The 26,057-nt window shown below is 41.6% G+C and overlaps 1 protein-coding gene across 1 annotated transcript in view; it reads right to left on the minus strand.

The window, feature by feature from the left end:
• sspo (SCO-spondin) overlaps positions 1 to 23,734 on the minus strand; it is an 86,207-nt gene extending 62,473 nt beyond the window's left edge. Inside the window, exons 1-37 of the mRNA XM_084340905.1 lie at positions 23,663 to 23,734; positions 23,340 to 23,420; positions 21,645 to 21,854; positions 19,161 to 19,243; positions 18,735 to 18,905; positions 18,304 to 18,527; positions 17,971 to 18,073; positions 16,668 to 16,826; positions 15,900 to 15,985; positions 15,522 to 15,647; positions 14,691 to 14,847; positions 14,209 to 14,461; positions 13,963 to 14,104; positions 13,718 to 13,856; positions 12,560 to 12,732; positions 12,168 to 12,386; positions 11,909 to 12,074; positions 11,076 to 11,328; positions 9,801 to 10,011; positions 9,296 to 9,390; positions 8,960 to 9,216; positions 8,707 to 8,841; positions 7,911 to 8,113; positions 7,603 to 7,730; positions 6,967 to 7,076; positions 6,672 to 6,821; positions 5,600 to 5,693; positions 5,302 to 5,511; positions 3,926 to 4,131; positions 3,571 to 3,685; positions 3,193 to 3,314; positions 2,871 to 3,044; positions 2,165 to 2,398; positions 1,900 to 2,022; positions 1,492 to 1,589; positions 750 to 981; positions 471 to 623 (exon numbers count right to left, since the gene is read on the minus strand). Of these exons, the coding sequence (XP_084197031.1) occupies positions 471 to 623; positions 750 to 981; positions 1,492 to 1,589; positions 1,900 to 2,022; positions 2,165 to 2,398; positions 2,871 to 3,044; positions 3,193 to 3,314; positions 3,571 to 3,685; positions 3,926 to 4,131; positions 5,302 to 5,511; positions 5,600 to 5,693; positions 6,672 to 6,821; positions 6,967 to 7,076; positions 7,603 to 7,730; positions 7,911 to 8,113; positions 8,707 to 8,841; positions 8,960 to 9,216; positions 9,296 to 9,390; positions 9,801 to 10,011; positions 11,076 to 11,328; positions 11,909 to 12,074; positions 12,168 to 12,386; positions 12,560 to 12,732; positions 13,718 to 13,856; positions 13,963 to 14,104; positions 14,209 to 14,461; positions 14,691 to 14,847; positions 15,522 to 15,647; positions 15,900 to 15,985; positions 16,668 to 16,826; positions 17,971 to 18,073; positions 18,304 to 18,527; positions 18,735 to 18,905; positions 19,161 to 19,243; positions 21,645 to 21,854; positions 23,340 to 23,392 (5,767 nt within the window). The 5' untranslated portion in view covers positions 23,393 to 23,420; positions 23,663 to 23,734. The remainder of the gene's footprint in view (positions 1 to 470; positions 624 to 749; positions 982 to 1,491; positions 1,590 to 1,899; positions 2,023 to 2,164; positions 2,399 to 2,870; positions 3,045 to 3,192; positions 3,315 to 3,570; positions 3,686 to 3,925; positions 4,132 to 5,301; positions 5,512 to 5,599; positions 5,694 to 6,671; positions 6,822 to 6,966; positions 7,077 to 7,602; positions 7,731 to 7,910; positions 8,114 to 8,706; positions 8,842 to 8,959; positions 9,217 to 9,295; positions 9,391 to 9,800; positions 10,012 to 11,075; positions 11,329 to 11,908; positions 12,075 to 12,167; positions 12,387 to 12,559; positions 12,733 to 13,717; positions 13,857 to 13,962; positions 14,105 to 14,208; positions 14,462 to 14,690; positions 14,848 to 15,521; positions 15,648 to 15,899; positions 15,986 to 16,667; positions 16,827 to 17,970; positions 18,074 to 18,303; positions 18,528 to 18,734; positions 18,906 to 19,160; positions 19,244 to 21,644; positions 21,855 to 23,339; positions 23,421 to 23,662) is intronic.
• Positions 23,735 to 26,057: the final 2,323 nt, after the last annotated feature.

Consider the following 26,057-nt stretch of genomic DNA (forward strand, 5'->3'; position numbering starts at 1 on the left):
TTTACTTTTTCTGCTTGTTTAAACTTCCACTCCTCTACATTTAGGAGGTAAATATTGTACTTCCCCCCCTTCATTAATTTGATAACTTCAGTTACTAGTTACTTTGCAGATTGTATGCTGCATCAGAGCCACAGCAGTAAAGTGTTAGACACTAAAGTTTATTGCCAGAAAATTACTTTTCATACGTAAGTTCATTTAATATCACATACTTTAAGACTTTAACTCAAGTACTATTCATATGGTTGACTTTCATTTTTACAGAAGTAATATTTACAAAGCAATGAAAAATTACTGCTAAAAAAATCGGAAGCAATAATTATCTGAAATACAGTCGCGGTTTCTCTGGGATCAATTTGTTTCCATCCAAACAACTTTCATGGGAATTCTGGGTAAAACAATCCTTTAAAGTTTCTGCTCTTTTCCTCAATTATTGTCCAAGAGCGAGGCCTTAGAATCCAGACGACTCTTACTGATTTCCATGGGTAGGTTGGATGGTCCGGGGAGCTGGGAACAGTCTCGGCCTCCGTAGCGCGGAGGGATGCAGCCTCTGTGTCTGACCTGCACTCCACCACAACCGCTGGAACAGTTGGACCAGCTCACCCACGGCAGCCACTGACCATCCACTGAAGCGAGGACGAGAGAACTTCAGTTTTGAGCAACAAATACATATTTGATTTTAAACTATGCATCAATACTGTTTATTATGAAACATATTTATATTCTAATCTGGTATATGCCCGCCTCCTTACCAGGGCAGGTGATGTTGAAGCATTGTTGCCTCTGGAAGTCCTGTCCCCGACACTGGCGCAGTGGGTCTCCTGAAGGGCAGTTTCTCTGACGGCTCATGGAGCCTGTACCACATGATGTGCTGCAGGGACTCCATGGACCCCAGGAGCTCCAGCTTCTACAGCCATGCTCATCAGAGGGGCCTCCAAGTGTTGCTAGTGAGGAGTCTGGGCAGTCAGCCACACCATTACACACCTATGTAACAGAATAGCGTTAGCAAACAGGATGGGTTGAATGAAACTGCATATAGCATATTTTTTTGTTGCTTTCATTTAATATCTATTTATTATTAATGAGAGGAAATACCAAAATTGTTAACATTTTTCCAGACATTAATTTCTCAATGTATTATATGATACATGCTCATGATAGCTGTTCACAGGCTATATCACCATATCTGAAAACAGCCAACGCTTTGACCTCAGCAGCTACAGTGAAGATGTCAGCTTTCAAAGTTAGTTAAAAAGTTATATTTGGTAGAACTTTTCTTTTAACAGTACAGCACAAATATCAACATACAATCATTTTACAAACTTTCGGAACAATTTCAAACTCTCAAATTATGATGCACTTATGCAGTGCAACAGCTGAAACCTTTTTGTAGAAAAGAGAGTAACCCCCTTTCTTACCTAATCAAGCACTACTACCAAAAATACATCAAGTTTGCCTTTCTGGTGGTGAATTTCATGTCAGTCATTGACTTACCACATTAAAGGGGACACAGGATCCATCCATACAGGTAAATTCAGGGCAGATGATAGTGGTGTTCCTACCACTAGGGGGCACTGGTGAGACAGTTTTATCTGGACAGAACAACATTTCAAAAATATCATCAAATATAACTGAGATTACATCAATCCTCATCAAATGTGTGAATATGAGAGACAAGGATGTAAACAGCCTTCAAGTTCCCTTTCCTTTTTTCTTCCACTCTCTCTCCCTCGCTCTCTCTCTCTCTCGTTTGTCCTTCCAATCTAAATTCCTTTTTTATCCCCATTCTTCCATTCTTTCAACATTGTGTAAGGTCTTCTGCAGTCCACTGCTCCATCTCTTCACTCCATCCATCCTCACTGTCATTCCCACCTCTCTTCTCCCTATTTTCTGAGAACTCACCACACACCAACTCATCGTCGCCCCGCGGACAGTCTGGAACACCGTTGCACACTTGCGACATGTTCACACAGGTGCGGTTGTCACACGAGAAGCTGCCTGGACAAGGAGGTATCCGAGTAGAGCCTAAGAGACAGGCAGAAATATTGTCAGCAGTCATTAACACATTTTTAGACAAAAACTGTTCATGTGGCCTAATGATATAAATTCTAGGGTTTCCTCAGTGTTTAAAGTCCATATTTTGTGCCTTAACATTAGCATTACTTACCACAATTGTCGACACTCTCGTCCGAGGCATCCCTGCAGTGCGGGGTCCCATCACAGAGCTGCTGGTAGTCCACACACTGGTCCCCACTCAGGCAAGGTACCTGGCCAGGGCCACAGGGGGCAGCACACTGCTGCTCATCACTGCCATCCATACAGTCTGTTTCTCCATCACAGCGCCAGGCCTGAGGCACACACTGCCCACCAGTGGCACAGCTGAACTCATAGGACCTACAAGCTGATGAAACAGGGTTGAATAAGGACAAGTCCACATGTACACAGGGTTTTTTTGAAAACAGGGTTTTAGAAATAAGGGGTTAATTGTTAGGTATAGGTGGGATGTTTCTCTGCAGAACATGACTGATAGTAAGTAGACGGGAGGTGTAGAGCAAGGACAGATGTCCACTAGTTAATTAATCATGGATGGTGTTGTTTTCTGGAAAGGCTAACAAAACTAAAGTTAAAAAATGCTAAAATGTTTGCCAACCATACTTGGGTAGCTGTCAATATGTGTGTGTGTGTGGGAAACACTGGCATTTTCTAAAAGTCTTCAGTGACCTAGAATGATGTTTAGTGTGTATGAAAGGTCAAAACACATAGAAAAACCTACAATCTAAGAAACACCCACCTACATGTAGAAAGGACCTAAGGGAAACACTGAATACATGAACACAATCTCCTCCTAAATCTCTAATCATGACTATCACTACCTGAAGTGGGCGTAGTCGGGGTGACAGCTGAGGGTAGCGGTGTAGTGATAGCGGCGTAGCAGTTGGTTCTGTTCTCATCCTCTCCTCTTGGACAATGTGTTGTTCCATCACACAACTGAGTGGTGGCAACACATGTTCCATCACTACAGGCAAACTGGTCAGGAGCACAGGTCACTGCCACACAAAGCACATGACATGTGATTACTGGTTCAAACCATGCAGGACAGCTTTGCGCAAAAACGTATTTAACTTGCAGCTGACACAATTTTATACATGTTTGATGTAAGTGATGAAACTGCCAATGCTGTATTATGATTTGTACCTTTACTTGGACACACAGCTTCATCTGCTCCAGAAGGGCAGTCTCTGTGTCCATCACACACTCTGTCTGCAGGGACACACTTGTCTCCAGGACACTGAAACTCCCCTGGTCCACACACACACCTAAAACCAGCCAAAATAATCAGATAATAATCACATCAAGAGCTGTAACCCACAAAGCTAAAAGAAAATCAGCATGTCGTGAACAGACTTCGCAAATAATTCTCATTATTTCATGGAACTTTCTAAAAAAATGTTAAGGTAGCATTCAGAAAATGTAACCAAAACACTGATGAAGAAAGTGTTGAGATTGTTTGTTGCCTAACAACAGTAAAATGTGTGTCCTTAGCACCAAGACTCAGCAGAACAGAAAACCCACCCCCTCTCATCACTGAGGTCGCCACAGTCATCATGTCCATCACAGCGGTGGAGGTAGAGAATACAACGTCCTCCAGCACACAGGAATTCTCCCTCGTCACACACTACACCACAGTCTGGACCAACAAAAGTACAGTTCATTACAGTCACATACATACCGTACAGAAAAATGATCATCAAGGTTTGGCCACATGTGGAAACACACAAGACACGCAAGTGCCATGCTTGACAAAAGTGTACCTTGTGTTGTAAATTCTGCTAATAACAGCATCATGCTCAATAGCTCAATATATGGAGCACCTTTCTTGATAAACTAACGTCCACAGACTTTGTAGTATACTGCAGCGATAGAGTACCTTGCTCATCAGACCCATCAGCAAAGCCACAGTCCAGCCGTCCATCACACACACGACTGGCAGGCAGACACTTTCCACTGGCACACTGAAACTCCCCCGGTGGGCAGAGGGGCATGAGGGTGGCAGGTCCACAGAACTCCTCATCTGATCGGTCAGCACAGTCTGGGTGGCCATCACAACGCAGAGCCAGGTTCATACATGGTCCACTGCAGGGTTTGGGTTGATTTACTTTATTTCAGTTTAGGAAGACTGAATCTTTGACATAAAAATCTGAATAAACATCTAAAGCCGTGCCAGAAACTGTGGCTGTAATACTTTCACAAAACTGTGGCAGTTGTAACATTCTCACTACTAGTGAGGCAAACATGTAACATCCGGCAAACTGCTGGAAATTATCATGCATGTAACTTCACATTAACTGCTGATGTAGCTAGTATGTAATGTTTAGGATAAAATATTATTGTAATAATATGTTAGCATGCTAACACTCACATGCTAAACATTACATGCTAACTTTTGTTCAACACGCCTGAGTGGAGCCTTTGAGAGCAGATCTCCAAATTCAGTCAATATATTTCAAACAAACAACAAAATGTATTCATTCTGCTTCTTTAACATGCTAACTTTACATATGTTAGCACATGACACTTAGCATTTTAGCTAACACAAAATCTGTTTAAAGTGGCAACAGACGTGGTGTTATTGTTGGCACCACTGTCGCAAAGACAACCATCACGTTCAGTTTTCCTCAGGGTAGTAACTACCAACAACACAGGACAAACGTGAGTTTATTAATTCATTTAGTCTACAATGGAGATGTAAGAGCAGATAGAAATGGTTCCAGGCCGCCAGCCTGACTGGATCACCAGTCAGCCTTTACTTTCCTGTGAAAGCAGAGTTTAGAGGGAACCCTTCAAAACGCTTGTCAGTTTAACATTTAGCATCTGTGACATTCTAACCAATACTAGGTTGCATGAATTCAGTCAGTATTTTTTCTGATTGCAATGTGATGAGCAAAACTGGACACGTGCACAGTTCGGCCTGTCAGTGGCACTAGGTGAAAAGCTGTGTTCACCTAGTCATTAGGTTTCATCCTTTGGGGACTTTGAATGTATCCATTGAAAGTTATCCAGACGTTTCACTCTGTCCAGTTTTCAAGGCTGGTAAACAAACACTAACATTATGTGAGCTAATCTGTTAGCATGGTTAAAAAATACAAGTCTATCTTGTAAAAAGGCCTCCATTCACTAAGTCTTGGGGTTATGACGTCAGGTTTGATTTATTGTAGCTGAGCTTAATCCCTCAGTCATTAGTCTTCCTTATCTCCACCCATAGAATCTGGGCTTATTGATAAACTGAAGTGAGTTTGGATTCACCTTGGCATGCTGGTACAGCGGAACTGGTCTGGAGAGCAGGTGGACGGGCAGACCTCATCTGAACCGTCACCACAGTCATCCTCGTTGTCACACACCCACTGGGAGGGGATGCAACGCCCCGCAGCACAGGCGAACTCAGACTCCAGACAGGGAGGGGAGACAGGAGGGCAAGCCACACCCTCACACTGCCACACACCATCCTCACAGGAACTAGACACACACAGGCAAAGAAAGCCCTCTGATTTATTACAGAAAAAAAGAGTGGAATATACTTTCATAAGCATTCAGATCAACTGACCAGTTCTGGCAGTGTTGAGTGACGGTACTTCCAGGTGGAAAAACTGAGCCATCCCACTCACATGGACACTGAGTGGGAATTACACAGCTCTCCCCTGTTGAGCAGAAAACATACAGACAATTTTGGTATATTTCAATATTTGCCAGTTGTAAAAACCGAAAAGTTTGTCCTGAGGGTGGACGAGACAAAAGAACGTCTCATTAAAATCAAAGACTTCAAAGAGTCAAATAAAAACATACTATCTTCTTGGGCCATCTTGTTTCCAAATTTGGTAGAAGTCAAAGTTCACCTGTCCAAAGCAGAAAAGCTTCATCTACTAGGAAGCATGAATGTGCTCAGTTTATTTCAGTGCAAATGTTTCCATGCAGGCAGTAATGTCAATGCAGACAGTATAGTGTCACATTTAGTCAGTCTTTGGAAGACATAACTGATTTTATAGGCTAACTCAAAAGCACAAACCTCGATGGACTGATCATGTTTTTCTTTTTGTCCCCTATGAACTATATATTAGGGTTTTCAGCCCTAACAAGTAGTTTACATCACTGAGAAAAGGTCAAAAGAATTTGTAACTTGTAAAAAATCATCATCCATTTTTTAGGTTTTATCATTTTCCTCAAGTCGCTCTACATTATAGCAGGGGGAACGCTTCCTGACAGCTGAAAATGTGTCAGATACTGTCCCCCCTGTGTTGGTGGGATAGAGGAGATGGCGGAGGCAGGTGGTCCAGCAGCCACCTGTCCCTCAGTAAAGACGAGAATCGTTGTTAACATTTTTTATCAAAGGGAATGGAAAATGACACTGGTGTCATTTATGTTGTGTCCACATCTTAGTCTAAATACAACCCCTTTGCACCTTGCACCCTAATTTGTGCCCAGATTATGTGCTGTTTACCTAGCAAAAGGGAGTTTGACACGCCCTAAATGCACCATGGACTATTGACCATGCAGTATAGATTGTTTAAATGAGTGTTGAGGGGGACTACCCATAAATGAGAGAAATATGTCCATTAATACATCAGAAAAAAAGTGTTGCACCCTCAGTGGTTTGGATTAGTTTGGTTAATCTGTTTTACCATGTAGGACTGTGCCAGCAGGGCAGAAGCAGCCCTCCACACAGGAGAGAGCGTCACACTGTGAATGTGGACTCTGCTGAACACTGGGACATGAGGGAGAACAGGCTGGACCACAGGGATCATAAACCAGCCCATTCTCACACTGCAGAGCTGCAGGAAGGGAGGGAGACAGAGAAGAATTAAAGAAATACAGCATGACTAGGACAATAAGGAAAAGTTACACAAAGATAGCGGAAGGGGTAAAGACACATGTGCAGAACATTGACTGTGTGAGGGCGGGGTGTCTTTGACATACGACAGAGCTCCTGGGACCTCCAGCGGATGTAAACCCCTCTGCGGTTACACTCTTCAGCATAGGCAGCAATGGCTGTACAGAGACACTCACAGTCCCCACCTGAGTCACAGCTAGAACACATACAAAACAATGAAAAAGTATGTTTCTTCTAATACTGTAAAAACACAATTTCAAGATGAATGATGTTTTGTTAAAATATAAACTATTCCTCATTTTTGCTAATTGAAGAGCAGTGATATACAGCATATTCCCAGTTGGGGACAGTAATGGACCACAAAAGGTACTTGTGTACCAATAAGAAAACAGTTTGTACCTCAACAATGTAGGTTTCAAAACATCCACTACAAATGTGTGCAAATATTGTCAGAGGCAGCAGATTGATTCAAAATGTTTCAAAGGTTTTTCAGGATAATTACAGCTTATGTTGGTGTGACAGGCAGAATGTCAGTGAGTGGAGTTTAGTAAATGAACCCTGGCTACAGTAGCTTGTAGCAAAATATTCTATCTGCAGACATCTATCTAATTTTCTTCTCGTACATGTGTGTGTATTCCCATATATGGGAAAAAATATGCTGAAGACTTTTTTAAAAGCAGAAATTGTTGAGGTATTCAGTGTAGATTAGTGCTGTCACTCACCCACAGGCGTCAAAGACACACCAGTCATAATACTGCTGGAAAGGCACATCAGCGTGGCACAGAGAGAAGAGTTCCTGAGTCAGGACTGCACACCTTTTCCTGGCCCAGGTCACCCTGTGGGGGTTTATCTGAACGAGACAAAGAGAGAGCAGGTAATATGCTTCTGCATTTGCGTCTATGAGAAACACAGCAAAAAACGATTTGCCATCGGAAGTCCCAAAAAATGTTCCTACAAATCTGTGTGTGTGTGTGTGTGTGTGTGTGTGCACACTTATGTGTGTGTGTGCATGTGTCTGTGTTGAACTCACAGCACAGGGGTCTCGGAGGTCCTGGTCTGCCACGTCAGGGCAGGAGGGGCTGACCTTCCAGGAGTTTCCAAACAGCTCGGCTGTGGACTCCACGATGCCCTGTCGTGTCGTAAAGTCATTCTCTGTGTCTCCATCAAAGTTTCCACACAGGCCTCCCACCCGACCCCGCAGGTGGGCCGCAACACGTACATACACACGCATACCTGGAGACATCATGTGGAATGAAAACTACATTACCACTGATTTGTAACTAACGCTCATCTACATCCTCAGATAAAAGCAATAACACCCTGAGCATGAAAGTCTTATTTGAAACATCATATAAAGTATAAGTTATCCCAAAAATTAGCATTCTGTCATTATCTACTTGCCCCCTTCACATTAAAACAGTGTTGCAGAATTCTCCTAATAATTGAACAAAAGTAGATGGGGACTTAAAAAACAAATTTTAAAAAACTTTTAAAAACATAAAATGGCATACAGCTCATCCAGCCTTATCCAAGTCTCCAGAAGCCCAGAGATCCCAAATTGATTTGTAAAGACGTTATTTACACCCTCAGTCGAGCTTGTGCACCCACTTCATAACATATTTCCGTATCGGGTCAGGGTTCTGGGCTCCTGGAGAATAGGAAGAGCTGAAGAGCTGTTTTGCCATGAAGCTCCAGACATGTTTTGTAGACCATAAAACTTCACCTGTATGTCCATCAGCATGAGGGTGAGGAGATAATGACTGAATTTTCATTTTTGAGTGAACTAATCCTTTAAGGTTGCAGACGTTGAGGTCCGTGTGTCCTACCTCCATCCCAAAGCAGAGTGACCCCCAGCCGGGAGGAAAGGGAGACAAACAGTCCGACTCTTTCTAGAGTCAGACCACTGCCACTGTAAGACTTTGGCAGACTGACTGGCATCCCATTTACTGTCACAGCTTTACCTAAAGGACAGAGACAAGACAGCTTACCTCAAGCAGCTATTCCTTAACACATAATCTGTCTTTTGTCCCCAACTTCCTATCATCAGCCTCTGCTTCCCCATAACATCATCTCTCCTACCTCTCAGCAGATGTATGATGGTATTTCCCAGGCTGAGGGTGACCGACTTTGTACAGGTGACCCCGGTGCTCCCGCAGGGCACATTTTCTGCCGTGACACTGAACAAACCGCTGGTCTCCCTCGCCAGCACGTACTGGCAGTCGCCCAGGAAAGAGTAACAGCGGCCGTCGAATGTCACATAGTGTGGGTCACCAGTTGCCACGCACACACCAGCACAGGCGGACTGGCTGCAGTGCCAGCGGCGCTCCTTACACACACTGCAGGAATCAATGAAGAATAGTTGAGAGGATAAAATCACAAAGGTGTGTGATGCAATGAGACAGCTGCTTACATTACCATGTGTTGCAGTCTTTGATGATGGTGTCGTTGCTGTAGTAAAGCCGACCATTATGGTGGCATGGGCACTCATCTGGCAGAACACAGCGATCACCCTGCAGAGCACATAACATCCAGTAGTCAATATATAGATGACATAAATTTAAGGGGCTACATGTAAGAATTCTAGTTCTAGTAAAACATTCAAAAATATACAAAAATTATCAACAGATTGTGAATGAATAGCAGTTTTTAAACTATGACGTCTATGTATGCTAACCAGCTAGCGTTAAAACACTTAAAGCTAATCTTAAAACTTGACCTCTACTGTACCAGCTGCATGCTGGCTCAGTGTCTGGCTAACTAGAGCACTGCAAAGGACCAGAGCCATCGTTACTGATAATATTAACTACTTCTGTGTTCTGGTTGCTATGATAAGTGAAAATATCTGCTGTGAAACAGGTCTGTAGACTCATTTCACATTTTAGAAAAATAATCCACTCAGAAAACTACATTTTTTACCCACCAGTAGCACAGTGCCCTGAGGACAGACGCAGCCAGACAGGGGCTCTCTGCAGCTCCACTGTGTCACACCAGACCCCTGCTGCTGGCCAGGAGGGTCCAGGCTGGAGCAGGTGAGGAGGCAGGAGCGTGGAGAGTAGATAAGAGAGCCTGGACACTGGTTCACATCCTCACAGGGCTCCTGAGTGCAGTTAAACTGTCCCTGCTCACACACGCTGTGAATGGAAGGAGAAGGGAATTTGATTAAGTAACACCTACATTAATTAATTTATTTAGTGTCTGTGTCTGTGTGTGAGTTGGGGGAGGGGGGGTCCACAGTGTGACTGTTCGGACTCAGACATTAACAAATGACTCACCCATGGAGTGATGAACATTGTGGGTTTGTAGTGAAGAGACACAATGAAATCAACCTATCCTGTATCAAAGAGCAGGACATAGGGTGATTTCATCAGAGCTCTTGCACCACCAGGGACTCAACATGTTCTCATACACAACAATCTGCACTTTCAAATACACATTACACTCATTGTAAGGCAAGCATTTTCCTTAAGTATGGATTCAGCTTGAAGCTTCAAAGTGTAGATTTTTTTTCTGTTATGAGAGCACAATTTAAATTATCCAAATTCTCCACACACTGGCCCTCAGTTCATGTGGGAAAAAGACGAGAAAAAATACTTAGTATACAAACAGTTTAATGCAATCAAATCTGAAAATTCATCATCAAAAAAATGTACCTATTCCTTTACATAATAATAGCACCCTGTAAAACTCAGTCACGTCATGGGATCAAGGCTCATTCAAAAATACCAGCACCATGCTCATGAAACTGTGCCAGTATTATATTGTAGGTGCATGACAATGCACCGACAATAGAGAACACATGGTCATGTTCTCTGATTCTTTATCACAACTACCACATGATAAAAGCAGTGTGAAGTTAGACATAAAAGAGAAATGACTGCATTTATGATGTGCTGTAAAAATATCATCTTTGCAACTGGGTCAGTAAGAGCTTGTACCTAATTAACCTGCAGCCATGTCTGAGTTTAACTTTAACTTAACATTAAGATTCAAAGGTCTTTTAAAATAACTAACTAGCAGACATAGTAGTTTAAGTTGTGGTTTGATTGAACCAAGTAATTTGGATCATGTTCTCAGCAAAACCTTATTCAACGAATACTTACACAACTAACAGTCAAGATGTTTAAAAGGAAATACAGCATGTATCAAAAATAACACCTGATACAAACAAATGTGTGAAATCTCAGTTTCTACACACCAGGTATTACAGTTGTTCTGAATAACAGCCCCAGGCTGGTACGTCTTGTCTCCTTGCACACAGGGACACATAGTGATGGGAACACACTGGCCCTGGTGGTCCTGCACTAGTCCTGCTGGGCACTGGCAACCTGGGACACACGTCTGAAGACCCATCTCACCACCACCATCATCGCAATTCCAGTCCTGCGAACAGGAGCTGCCACAGGCACGACCGCATTCCTGGTACACCTGACCTCCTGAGCACTGGACCGCTGGAAAGACAAGAGGAAAGGTTCTGAAAAATTTGAAAATAGCTTGGTACACTAAGGTTAAACCGTAGGGGCACGACTTTCTGTTAGTTTCTTAGTAGAAAGTAAAGTAAAGTAATCTGTTTCAGTTGGACATTTCCTCATAAGGGTGAACACACACACACACATTCCTAATTCAAGTTTTGTAGCATCAAAATGCTACTGCCAACCTTGTTAAAACTGACAAACAACACAGAAACCCTGAGCTTTAAGCCTCCTTTGCTCCAAATACATGTAAGATCAATTCCCTGACAAACTGAACTCTAGCCTGGATGTCTGAGCTGTCTCTGGATTTCACTTGGAGACTTCAGGGATCAAACATTCCAAGTTGTAAAGCTCTAGTCCAAGTGAAGTTACAGCATAGTGAGGTTAAAATCAGTCAAATCAAGTTATACTGTAAGATATTACATTTGATATTGTTACAGAAATATGAGATTTGTATTTATGACAGTAGTGTTGCACTCAGGACACTGTGGGGGCGCCAAATCACACAAAATACTAATTACTACATCATGTTGCTTTAACCAGTGGTCTCCACACTCACGGCAGAAGGTCTGGTTGCGCCAGCTGACGGGTACACCCTCCTGTGCGCAGTGTCGGGTGTAGGCAGTGAGGATGGTGCAGTGACACTGCCTCTGTAGAGTGCAGCCACAAACCTCCGACAGGCAGAGACGGAAATAGGGCTCCCTCTCCACCACGTCATGACACACCTACAAAAACAAATCACGGTGATGCATGTGTGAATAAAACAGAGGGAGCTGGGCAGAGATGACCGCCTCCATGCATGACTCCATGCAAACTACCTGAAAGATGGTGCTGTGTATGACGGAGCACACTGTCTCTGCGTACTGTCTCCTCTGGGTGTATGTGGCGCAGGGGTCAGGTGGAGCCCCTCTCGGTAAGGCACAGTGCTCTGTTGTAAATTTCCCTGCAAACGATGACACACTGTTCTCCACGTCGCCTTCTGGGGTGGTGAAGTCATCGTGCTGGTTCCAGGTGAGCGTTCCACACAGGCCGCGTACCTTTAATACAGCATTAACACTTTTTAGCTCAAACGGAGGAACAACTCCGTGCAGTGGTAGAGTTGAAGCTGCTATGACTGAGTTTCAAGTTTACAATTTATAGTTTCATTTAGCAAGTATTTAGCAAATACTATAATACTATTTCTTTGAACCATCTGAGGCGTGAGGGTCACCTTGTTTGCGAAGCCAGGTTGCAAGGTGATGAGAGCCAAAGGTCCATCAAGGTGCCAAAGCAGCTGGGCTCCAAAAGTCTGGATGAGGAGAAATGAAGAGGAGGCCCTATGGACAACCAGGTCCCCTGTGACCACAGGCAGCAGTTCTCTCTGGCCATTCAGTGTCACTGTACCTGGAAGCAACAATACCAAGTGTGAGCTATCACAAGGCTGTGAAAACATTCAAAATAAAGAATTCTCTCAACAGACAGTGTAGTCCTAGTCAGTAACTTATAGTCTTTCATTAAATGAAATGATATAAAAAAAACAAAAACAAAGCCCTTGTGTGTTGAATTTAAAATATTCTGACCAGGACTGACTGACAGATTGACAGAGGTCAGTTTGAAGACAGGCGATACACAGGCGAGGACAGGAGAAAGCTGCAAAAACAGCATGTAGAGCCGGAATATTTACACATCTTTCTCTGTGAATTGATATTTTGAATGAATTGATTGATTTATTTGGACCAAACCAGAGGTGAGTGTGGAACTACAAACCAAGACTGATTTGGTGAGTTTTAATTCTTTTGTGTTGAGAATGAAGTGTGTGTTACGAGTTCATGACACAATTAAGCTCATTTTAGTTAGTAAGGTGCGATTTCTAAGATGATTTATGAGTCTCATTCCAAAGTCGTAAAATAGTGACGTTTTGGTTTGGTGGCCGGCCCAACATACTGACCCAAACTATTAGTATTTGACAACCTGTGAATGAGTCAATATCAACTATCTTTCTCCAAAATAGCTTTTAGTACCTTTAATAAAGGTAAGGATATGGTGTAAAGGTAATTCCTTTTTGTGAGTTTATTTTGTTCATTTGTTACACAAGAGCAAGGAGAGGTTGTGAATTGAAGCGACTTACTGTATATGCAACCCAGCTGAAACTACAGGGGCTATCTGACAATCGCCTCTGGAGGTACAAAGTGGTATTAAGAGAAGGTACAGGTCTAGCTGGTTAGCTAGAGACATCTTTGATGTAACATCAGCGCTGTTGTGTCTTCACACTCCTTTGATAATGTTTATTTTATGAATGTTTTTCATCAAAATTCTGGCCATATCTTCTTGCCTCTTTCCCTCTGCAGTTCTAACAGGCATAAGTGGTCAGAGTGTATAATCAACTCACCAGTGTCAGTGATGGTGACTGTGGTGCGGAGTGCTGTAACTGACATCTCCCTCAGACAACCCAGGCCTCCTCCACCTCCTCCTCCTGCTGTACACTCCCCACAGCGCACACTCACCACCAGCTTCCTGTCAACAAAATCCTGAACACACAGAACATCACATAGGAGAACTAGCCACACACACAAATGTCAAAAGTATCTCGATGTGTATGTAACTGTGTGCATGGTTGCATTTTATGTCTCTCACCTCCACAGCAGTGAAGGGACAGTCTCCTCCCTGTAGTGAATACCTCTTTTTGTCGAAGGTGGTCACCTGTAGTGCCCCCATCAGGCTGCACTGGGCTGCGCACTTCTCCCCAGTACACTGCCACTGGCCTGCTCTGCACACACTGGGAGGATTAAGAGTGAACAAGTAGAAAGGAGAAAAAAAATGGGACTGGTTAAAGAAGGAATGTAGAGGAAAAGAGAACAGACACAAGGAGTTTCCTCATACCAGGTGTTGCATCTCTGCTGTATCCTGTCCCCTGACTGGTAGGTGCGTCTGCGGTGGAAACAAGGACAATCGTCTCTTTTTAGACAGCGTCCCTGGTGAAGATAGACTCCTGGTGGACACTCACAACCCCCCACACACTCCTCCCTGCACTGTCCCATGGCTGCAGCAGGCCCAGGGGGCTGGGGAGAGGCACAGCTGGGGGGACAGGAGGACACACAGTCTGAGAACACCTGCCCTCTGGGACAGACACGACCTGGAGAGACAGAGAAAAATAGGAGGAAACAGTTAAAGACCATAGCACTTGTTTTAGCATCATGTGTACTTTACATTCTTCATGACAGTTTTCCACAGAATACTGTTGCTTTAAGTTTTATTAATATGATACGAGAATTTTGGCCGAGATTCATCAAATTGCAGTGACAACATTTCTTGGCCTTTATTTTTTAATATTTGCTGCATGCTTTATGTGCCTGTTATATTACCACACAGGGTAGCTGTCCTCCACATTATGATGACGTGTTGCTGGGCACACTCTCTGGCATAGCTGGCCAGGGTGTCACACACTGCTGGATCTCTTTCTTTGGGTTGCAGGCTGCAGTACAGGTAGAGACAGGTGTCTATGTATGCTGTTGGGTCCAACTGAAATACATGAAGACAGAAGCTTGTCACTTTTGGGTTGTTCATCAGTTAACCTGCATCAAAAATCATTTTGATACAATCACTCACAGTCTCCAAAGTCAGAAATGTAGGCTACAAATCCTGCGCTTTAATCAACAGAGGCGTACAGTGTTGGTTGTAAGCTTACTGAGAGGCAGAAAGTGAATTAATTTTTGTGCCAATGATAAATAGAAGTGATAAAGGCATTTGGAAAAAAGATATTTACAAAAACAGCCGAACAGGATGTCATGCATGCCTGTTATGCACTACTATATGTAATCATAAAAATAATGAGTGCCCCAGTTTGGGTGACAGGTAAACTGAGAGAGGCAGGCAATAGATAAATCGCTATATCTTGATTCATAAATTATTAACCAGAATTTTATTACAAACTAAAAAGTAACTGCCACTGGCTCTCAGCTGCTCTCCATGTGGCCTTCATTAATCTAACCCATTTCTAGGAATTGCTCTAACAATTAACTCCTGGTAAATGATTTACTTGGAGGAACGTGTAGATTTACAGCCCATCACAGGCCTGGCTTTCATATAAATTCAATTAAAGCATATCCTCCAAAAGCCCTACCATCAAGTGAGAAACAAACTTAGCAAACATTAATAATGCCATGTGGTGCTGCTTCATATCAGAGGTGTCTGACCCGGAGGTGGCAGTGTGTGAAGGGGTTTTCCAGCAGTTGGTGACACACTGACTCTGCCTGCCTGCGGAGGACAGGGTCTCCTGAGACATCGCAGCTGTGACCGAGCTCAGCCGCGTCGCTGCAGCCCTGAGAGAAACCATGGGACACAGAGAGACTCAGTTACAGAGCGCATCTCATAAATGCACCATGACAATGATTTCGAAACAGCAAGTGTCACAGAGCTCCACATGCACACCAAAGGACAACTGCTGAAACATTCATTCTCTCAGTGTGTATTCAGAGAGCACAGATATCTCATACAGAAAAATAATAGTGGTGGCAAAAAGTCATAATGTTGCAATGAAGTGAAATACTCATTCGATGTATTCAGTGCAGTACTTCATTCTGCTGGTCAGGAACTTTCCATGAGTTGCCAAAGCTGGCGGCGTACTGGGACACAGTTCCACCCATTGTGGTGAAGTCATCTATGGCACCAAGACACAAATAGGTTACAGAGGCACAGCAAAGGTATGTGAACCTTAAAACGTATTAATTAGCAAAGTTATAGCCTATTAAGAAAAATGGGGAACAAATAACCCTGGGTAGTGCAAGGGAAAAATCCAGCCAGTCACTAAAAATAAATGTTGGCATTTTACATATCTGCAAACCCTGGACTGGACTTGAATGTGTAATAGGCCGTAGGTGATTTGTCAAATTAACAGAGAGAGACAACAGAGACAACAGTTTGAGACAATGGATATTTTTAATGAGACGTCAGAACATTTTTAAAAACCTGTTTGTGGTGACAAACCAGGTATTTTATAGCAAAACGTAATCTTTTTCTAACCCTGACCAAATGTTTTTTGTGCCCAAACCTCACCAGAGCATGTTGTCAACATAACATTAAAACATGTACTTAAAGAAAAGCCCAAAGCATAATCTTTCAACAAATCTGTGGTTTGCATGAACGTACATTGTCAACATTTATTCTGGAGACTGGGTTGTATAATAACAGCACCGGTGACTTTTATTCTTTTTATTTCAACCTTATTTTACCAGGAAATCCTAATGAGATCACAGTCTCCTGGTCACGGTAGCAGCAATAAAAAATCACAGTACATAAGAATATGTTGTGTCTTTAAATGCATCTTTTTACACTTTCCTCACCATCAGCGTTGTTGTTGTAGACTCCACAGAGCCCCCTAGTGGCTGCCAGGTGCTCGGCGGTCACTGTCAGATAGACTGTGTTGCTCAAGTCAAACTTCACTCTTACACCCAGACCGCTCTCCACAAACACAAAGTCCCCGAGCCAATGAACACTCACTCCTTGAAGAAGTAAAGAAAAAAATATATATTTGGCACATTCTACTTTGCTGCACAATGTTGTTGATGAACAGCATTTTGTTTGTTTAAGGTTCATGAATAGTTTTTCTAGTGGAGTCAAAGAAAAGCTATCACCCAGTATGTGCATCCATTTGGATAAAGACAGTGTTGTTGGTTAGCAGAACTAGCAGAGGTATTCAGGAGCTCAGAGGATGACGTATTGGGCTTTATTTAACATAGTTTAACTTTATTACAGGGTAATTTGTTGCTAATAAAAACCTTGTTGGACCCTTATTAGACATTCTTAAAGGTTAATTAGCAACACATCACATCAGACCACCTGTTTGGTGGTTGTACAATTCTATACTTCTGACAAACATTTCCAGTAACATGTAGTTTTAAGAAGTCAACTGTCCCCTCCTTCATTTCTCCAGCCTGGTGGGCTCAAGTCATTTGGTCCAAGTCTCAAGCAAGTCAAGTCACAGGTTGTGTCAAGTCAAGTCCTTATTTAAGACAAGTCAAGTCCCAAGTACAGTCACTTTTTTCTCCCTTAAGATGCGCCTGCTGTCTTACCTGCATTATCAGGTATTTATAAAGAGAAAAGGCAAGATATTTGTAGGCCTATCTGTGTAATAATGATATTATTGGCAAACGCATCTAACTTGTTCAAAGAGTAAGACTACTTTATTTTAATTGAATTTGTATTTTATTTTTTGATATTCAATTAAATACAGCTAAGCAAACGAAGGAATAACTTTAAAAAGGCTTATTTAGTTCTTAGTTTCTTCTCAATAAAACATTTAAACAGTGAAATACTGACAGCCAGACTAAAAACATCTAAAATACTAAACTTAAAAAACACACCGACAGGTCATTCAAGTCGTCATGTCTCAAGTCAAGTCAAGGAATGAGTCTTCAACTACCAAGTCAGAGTCTAGTCTCAAGTCAACTATTCTCTGTCAAGTCTAACTGGAAGTCATAAGCTCACCTGCTTCAGTTGGCTCAGTGCAGGTACTGATGTGTCATGATGTAACAAGAGCACGGGTTGGACTTTCTCTAATTTCAGCTCATAGTCTCATATTACCAATATCAGACAGGACATGGTGGCACTAAGAGAGAGCTTTAATGACAGCTGAAAATAGTTTACCATTTTGGAAGAGTGGTTCTCCATTAGGAACAGGGAGGTTGTTCAGTGTTAAGTTCCTTTGATGAATTGAAACCAAATCCAGACCCAGCATTATCCTCAGAGCCTGAAAGCAGACGGCCACAGACACATTAACATGCTTGTACTCACATACAGAACAAGTAATAACAGCCATTTGCATCACTGCTTTTCCAGCAGCCAAAACGCAATGATGCTGCCACCATCACCATTAACTACTGCTACATTATGGCTAGTGGTGGTCTGGGAGTCTAGTAGAAAAGTACGAGAATACACCACTAATGATACCATTTAATGAACTCCATTAATATTTCCCACCTTACTGCAGTCTCCTCTCCCGTCACAGACTGTACTGATGTAGACTGCCCAGGTGCCATCAGTGGATGAGGCCAGCAGGTAGGTGCAGCTGCCCTGGAAGTGGAAGTGCTTCCTGTCAAAAGTGCGGTAGTGGGCTCCACCCCAGGACATGCAGGTGGCCGAGCTCTGAGGTACCCTGACACTACCCAACAGACCACCACGCACCAGAGGGGAGGACTGGGAGTCTGCAGAGGAGGGAAAGAGGAAGCAGAGCCAGGCATTTATGTCTCATGTGATGTTGTCAGATGAAATCCAAGCAGTTTGCAGCTGCAGACTTCTTTTACATAAAAGGAGAAAAAGTTAAATGAATTGTGTGCGTGTCACAAACTGATGCTTGAACAATTTCCAAAACAGCTGTGTGTATGTGCATATGTGCATGCATGTTCTCTGACCGGGAAGGAGTGTGTAGGTGCAAGACAGGCATGTCTGGTCGGAGGCATTCCTCCAACTCAGCCCCCACAGGCTGCTGCAGCACTGCTCCATCTGCATCAAGGAGGAGTTATGAACTCCAGGGAAGTCCTCACAACTCCACGTAGAGTAACACTGGCCACGCACACCCACACCTGGGAGAAAAAGCACACAGAGATAAGGTTAGAAAATGGATGAGAAAGTAAAGTGCATAGAAAGGGTCAGTGAGAAGGAGAATGCTGGTAGTGGCATTGTCTTTAATGTTTTGTTATTTACACTTCATTTACATATGTTCTTAGTTATTTCATGCACATGTGTGGTACTTTTAATCAGGAGGTATTGCATATACAGTACAGTTTTTCATTTCACCTGTAAAATAAGCATGATCCATGCATACTGTCTGTTCTTACCCTCAGAGCAGCGTGGTCCACCCCAGCCCTCACAGCATGCTCTCACCGTCTTGTTCACCACCTGGCTCTCCATCTCTGGGGGTCTGAGATAGACAGACACATTGGTTGAAAAGTCATTATGTTCACTGTAATGTGTAGTACCCTGTACAGATACAACATGAAAAACTTAAATGCTAACTGAAGGGTAACATGGGACACAATACTGTTGTACCTTCAAGAGGAACATGTACCACAGGTGAACAAACATAACTTGAAAGAAAACATGTCACATTAGGCATTGCTTTAGAAATATCTCACTTTTATGTAGGTGATAACTCCTCTACTGTTTTCCAGTGATTGAATGTAATTAATTACATTTACTCAAGAACAGGACTCGTGTACAGTTTTTTAAAGGTACTTTATTTTAATTGAGTTCCATTTTCTGCTTTTTTACCTCCAGGACAATTTGGAGACACATTTTGTGATGCATAAGAGACGAAGTAGCACCTTTTTGAATAAATGTAATCAATTTGCAATCCAATTAAAAAACTATAATTTATCATCAGAAAAATGCTGAATATGAGATGATGATCAGCCAGACTGATAAGTGTTTAACCCATATTCTACAGAATACACATACGTGTAAATATCTGTATAATTTTTACTTTTATTTGTACTTTGATTCTTTTGATACTTCAGCAGGTAGTAACATATACATATGTATGCTCCTGACATTTCCCCTCAATCATCCCAACCCCAATACAGGTGACTAACAACAGTCACGGTAGGAGTGCAAGGATATAGTCCCATATTCCCACCAGAACACATTAACACTGGAGGAAATATGATCAGTGCAAATAGTTCAACGTAGCTTTTTCATCTGACAGACACAGTAAAAGACCACACAGGACTGTAGTGAACAAAGATTCTTTTAACTTGAACTCTTTTGACCGGAAATGATGGAAAGGATGGCGATGACGATGAAATATGTTTCTAAAGAAACGTGAAGAGCATATTAGCAGACCAGAATTGTTTACAGTGTGGCAATACTGCTGTAGTGATTTTCCTGTCTTCCAGTCAGGATTTCGAGCACATCACAGCACTGAGACCGCTCTTGTCAAGGTCCTCAATTACATTCATTTAAACAAAGACAGTGGTAAAATTTAATTCTTAGTGTTACTGGATCTCAGTGCGGTGTTTGACACGATCGACCACAATATACTACTGGACCGAAAACTGGGTGGGACTACTTTGTGTCTATATGTAATTGAAAATGACAAGCGGAGTACCCCAGGGCTCCATTCTGGGGCCTGTGCTTTTCAATATTTACCTCTAGCTCAGATAACAGAAAACAACAAAATATGCTACCATAGTTATGCAGATGACACAGACATTTACATAACCATATCACCAGGGGACTATAATCCCATACAAAGGCTAAGTAGATGCATTAAACAAATCAAAGTTTGGATGTGTCGGAGTTTTCTTCAGTTAAACAAATGATAAGACTGAAATTATTGTTTTTGGAGCCAAGGAAGAAGGACTAAAAGTTTCTGCACAGCTTCAATCTGTAATGCTGAAAACTACAAACCAAGCCAGAAATCTTGGTGTAGTCGTGGACTCAGACCTGAATTTTAGCAGCCACACTAAGAGAATTACAAAGTCAGCCGACTATCACCTTTAGACTATATCAAGGATAAAGGACTTGTCTCAGCAGGATTTAGAAAACTGTGTCCATGCATTTATCTTCAGCAGACTCGACTACTGTATTGGTATCTTTACAGGACTCTCTAAAAAATCCATCAGACAGCTGCAGCTGATTCAGAACGCTGCTGCTTGAGTCCAAACAAGGACTTAATAAGTAGATCACATCACTCCAATTCTCAGATCTTTACACTGGCTCCCTGTCTGTCAAACAATAGATTTCAAAATCCTGCTGTTGGTTTTTAAAGCACTGAAAGGTTTAGGGCCAAAATACATTTCTGATATGCTGCCATGTTGTGAACCACCCAGACCTCTGAGGTCGTCAGATACAGGTCTGCTTTCAGTCCCTAGAGTCAAAACTAAACATGGAGAAGCAGTGTTCAGTTATTATGCGCCACATATCTGGAACAAACTCCAATCCGCTCCAACTCTCACCTCTTTTAAATCAAGGCTGAAGACCTTTCTGTTTGCCACAGACTTTCTTTTAAGCAATTTTAAGGCTTTGAACTGCACTGTGACTTTTATTCTTTAGCCTTGTTTCTTTTAAACCCATTCTATTTTAGCATATTTTCCTAATATAAATACAAATAAAATTTCCTTTTTTAATGTATTGTTTCTTGATGTCTTCCCACTTGTTTTTAATATATTTAAAATGCAATTTTTAATGTCTTTAAAAGTAATTCTCTGCCTCTGTAAAGCACTTTGAGTTGCCTTGTGTCTGAATTGTGCTATACAAATAAACTTGCCTTGCCATTTAATTCACTGAGAGTTATCCTGACTTCAACTTAACTTTTCACTTACTTGTACAAGTAACAGGATGCCTTAGGGCCCTGCTGTTTGTAGTATAGTGCGATGCCATCATCACCCCCATGCTTGATGCGCATCCTGTCCACGTCCAGTCTCCAGCCCTGGGTGTTAAACTGATACACCTCGGAACAGCTCACTTCAAGCTGCAGACGTGGGGACATGACTCGCTCCACTCTCTCCTGCACAGTGTGGTCACACCAGTGTCTGCAGCACAATACAGAGTTAATTTCCTCGAGTGCTTCAGGTTCAGGTATACTATAGTGCACAAAGGTAATTGCTTAAAAGGGTAAGTTCAGCCAAAAATGAAAATTCTGTCATTATCTCCTCCCTTCATGCTGATGGTTGGTCCATACGCCTCCCTCCATGAAAGTCAGATGAAGTTTCGTAGTCCACAAAATATTTCTGAAGCTTCACAGCAAAACAGCAATGTAGCATTCTCCTAAACAACTGAAGTAGCTGGAGACTTGTTTTAAAATGTAAAAAAGAACTGAAAAAGAAGAGAGATCCCAAATTGATTTTAAGACATTATCTGTACCCTTGATGCTCAGTCAAGCTTGTGCACCCACTTCAGCTAACGGTTTTAGCTCAGCAGCCACACTGAAGAATTTATGCTCAAAGTGTGTAAAAATGTGCTTTCAAATCAATTTGGGATCTCAGGGCTTCCAGAGACTCCCTAGGGAGAAGTCCCTAGCTACTTCAGTTGTTTAGGAGAATGCTGCAATGCTGTTTCACTGTGACGAAAATTCACTTACTTCAACTCATCCTTTAACTTAGTTCAACCGCCTGAATTCCAAAGGTTAAGACGAACCTTCCACTCCCTCATTGTGCAAAACATGCTCTAAAATAGTAAAATACATTTATATTCATATAAACACCACACAGCAACAAAGTTAGTCAGTGATGTGTGTCCAATCCTAAATTGTTACACATCATACCTGAAGGAATCAGGTTCCTTTGTTTAAAAAAGCACATTTAAATTAGTATTAAAATATCACCAGTAACCATGTTCTTATGTAATATTATGGCATGCAACAGATATAGGTAACACTTTATAATAACCATCATTAATAAATGGAAATTCATAGTTAATTAAACTTTAGTTAAGTTATGTCACTGTTAACAATGAAATGCTTTATAAACCATTTATTAAGCAATTGTAAAGTTTTATAAACATCAGTTGCAGCTTTAAAATGTTTATCCAGGTAATGTTTATGGATGAACTACACAGTATTTATTAACCATTTATAGTGTTATAAACAGCTGCTGCAACAATAAACAGTTGCTTAAAAAAGTTGATAAAGCATTTATTAATGATGGTTATTATAAAGTGTTGAAGATATTTAAGTCCCTTATTGATAATATAATTTGTTTTATAATAGAATAACAGCAAGACGGTTGGCACTACAATGTAGGCTAATTTGTTCCCTCTTTTCATTACTTACATGCACACCAATCTATGAAGATACATTCATATATTTACTTCAGTTAAAAAAAAAAAGTCCAAAGCACTACCTTCACCTTCATTACAAATCCTGATGTGAGTTTTGGACTTTAAACTGAGTTGCTCAGTGGGTTGCTCATTCCATGTGTCTGCACTGTTTTTCCCGCCTTCCTCTATACTCCTATACTTTAGTATACTGTCTACAAAATGTGTTAAATCCTGCTTCAACTGATCTGAATCATACTCACCCCATTCCCATCACTGTCTGCAGTCCAAACAGAGTCAGTAGCAGTATCTCCATTATCCTTCCTCAATGTTTGTGCTTATTCCTGTAAAAATGTTTTTTATATTCATGATTTCTTATACATCATTACATCAACTTTAAATCCTCAATGTTGCCTTGAAGACTCAAAAAAAAAATGAGTTTAACCAACCCGAGGATTGATTGTTGCGTTTTTGTCATCGTAAGTGATCAAACTAATTTATATAACCTTCCTTGAAGTTACACATATACTGTAATACACATATATTGCCATTCACCCACCACAATTAAAAAAAATGGTGCGCTTACCTTTGAAGTGCTTTTGGGAAATCTTAAAAAGTCCTTGGCTCGATTGTAATCGATATCAAAACGTTGTTGTGGGTTCACCGTTCTTGTCACTATTTCTCTTGTTTTCTGTCCAACAGTATGTGATACAGTCCTCAGTGAAGTGACACTTTGCCTTATGGGGGAGCGGAGCCCCAGATGGAGGGTTTTAAATACGGGGGGTGACTCATGGGATGTACAGTAGCATCTGAACCTGCTGCTATTGGATATAAGTGGTAAAGTCACAGCTGGGAGCACAGGCATTGGTCTCCAGACCTGTGACGGACACATCCTCTGACCTCACCCCGTCAAACATTAGAGGACACTGTAGGTGATGGCGGGGGTGGTGGTGTCTCTGCCACAGAATAAAGAGATGTTTGTCAGAGCCTAATCCTGTAAAGAGTAGCGTTTCGGGAAGGATGATGGGGCATTTATTCAATGAAGCGTGTCAACAGACATGGAGACTGAAGGCTTTGAGACTCACCAATATCCCAAGTCTGACCTCCTGACCCCGGAGTGAGGAGGCTCAAACACAGCTGTCACCACAGTACACCTTAGCTCGAGCCCAGAGGAGACGAAGAACAAGCTACTGTCACAAGGGTTTGCTTTAATGGAATAACAAAACAGTGTGTCATAATTGCCTCATCTTTCCTCCATGCTCCCCCCAGTGAGGAACTTTGTTAGTTCATTGCTTCATCACCATTTGTGGTGAAAAGGGGTGAAACAGAAAAAGAGAGGGAGGTAGGAGGTAAGGGTTATATGAGCTTCACATTCACGCAACAAGAAACAAGTTTTGGAGTCTGGACACTGTGCTAATGCTGATCAGCATGCTACCGTGCCCATATGACAATGCTAATGTTTGACAGATCGTCCACGTACAGAATTTTAGTTACTTATGCCAATTAGCACTGAATACTAAGTACGACTGAGGCTGATGGGAATGCCAACAGTTTTGAATGTATTTGTCAATAAGTATTGGACAAAATTGAAATTTTGAACTGATTATGGTGCTAGATAAAAAGTCAGATGATCACCAAAGTTATTACAACTGATCCTGTGGGCTCCACGCGTGTGTGACAAATGTAATGGTTATCCATCCAAGATAGCTGTGGAGACATTAAAAAAAAAGGAAAAGTAAGGGGAACACCAAAGGCAGCATGCCAGATTGGGTGGTTTTGGGTGGTTTACTGTTGATTTGTAAAATAACCCTAACCCTATACGTAGATACATATACATACATATGTACAGTATGTGTGTGTGGTTTTAAGGCTGGGGCAGACATGGAAAATAGTTTTATAGTCAATCGTATGATGTAGCCTTCAATCTAGGTTAAATAGTGTTACTATTGTTTATGAATTCATATGTATTGTTTATTATAGATAATATTTGGGCTTTTTCTGACATCAATTTGACAGGATTTTGAGCAGTTATTGGATTTGGAAGCATCAAACCAACCTGGTAACACTGGCCAAAGGCTGTAAGATTCATCCTTTGGGGACCATGAATGTCTGTAAAATTTGTGCCAATTCATCTAATTGAGATATTTCCCTGGAATAGTTATAATGTTGCTCTGCTTTTGTACCAAGGGAAAAGTTCAGGGGATTACCAAGGTCATTACAATTCGTTCTATGGGGACTGTATGAAAATTGATGGCAATCCATCCAGTAATTGTTGAGATAATTACTGAGTCTGCACCAAAAAGGGTTTGACCAACTGACTGACAGACAGACATTGCTATCTCTAACGCCACGACTAAAAACAAACTGAATTTCCAACTAAATAAGTATGCAAATTTGCTCTCTGCATTATCACTGAGGTAGGCCGACACAGACATCAGCAAAAGAACTTACTTGCAAAATGAAGGTCAAAGAATGATTTTAAGAACTCTGCAGTAGATTGTGTTGGAGATTATTTTACACTACACATTGGGGACTTTGGGCATGGACCTCTGTATATCTTAAACCCTGGCACCAAGACCTAACACACTGCAAATGACAGCAAACTATAGAAACAGCAACAATCTACATTAGAATTGATTTGTCCACAGTGTACATTCAATAATAAAACAGCACTAGCAGCAGTCACAGGGTGAAATGCAGAAACCATCTGAGTGTATTATAGCCCTGAGGAAGTTTCATACATTGTGCATCAAACTGTTTTACCAGTTGATTCAGATATAAATGTGTGTAAAACAAAAAAAGCATTGATCTACAACAAGCGCTTTTTCTAGATGAAGATTACTACTAATGCCAAAGAAGGCTTATTTACTACAGGAAAGAATAAACTGTTGAGTTGAATAAGGGAGAAAATAATTGTTTTCAGTAATATGAACATTTTTATTTAAATATTATTTTATTTATATATATATAAACATATATAC

This window comes from Pagrus pagrus (genome assembly GCF_965226575.1).
Source record: "Pagrus pagrus genome assembly, chromosome: 20".
NCBI lineage: Eukaryota > Metazoa > Chordata > Actinopteri > Spariformes > Sparidae > Pagrus > Pagrus pagrus.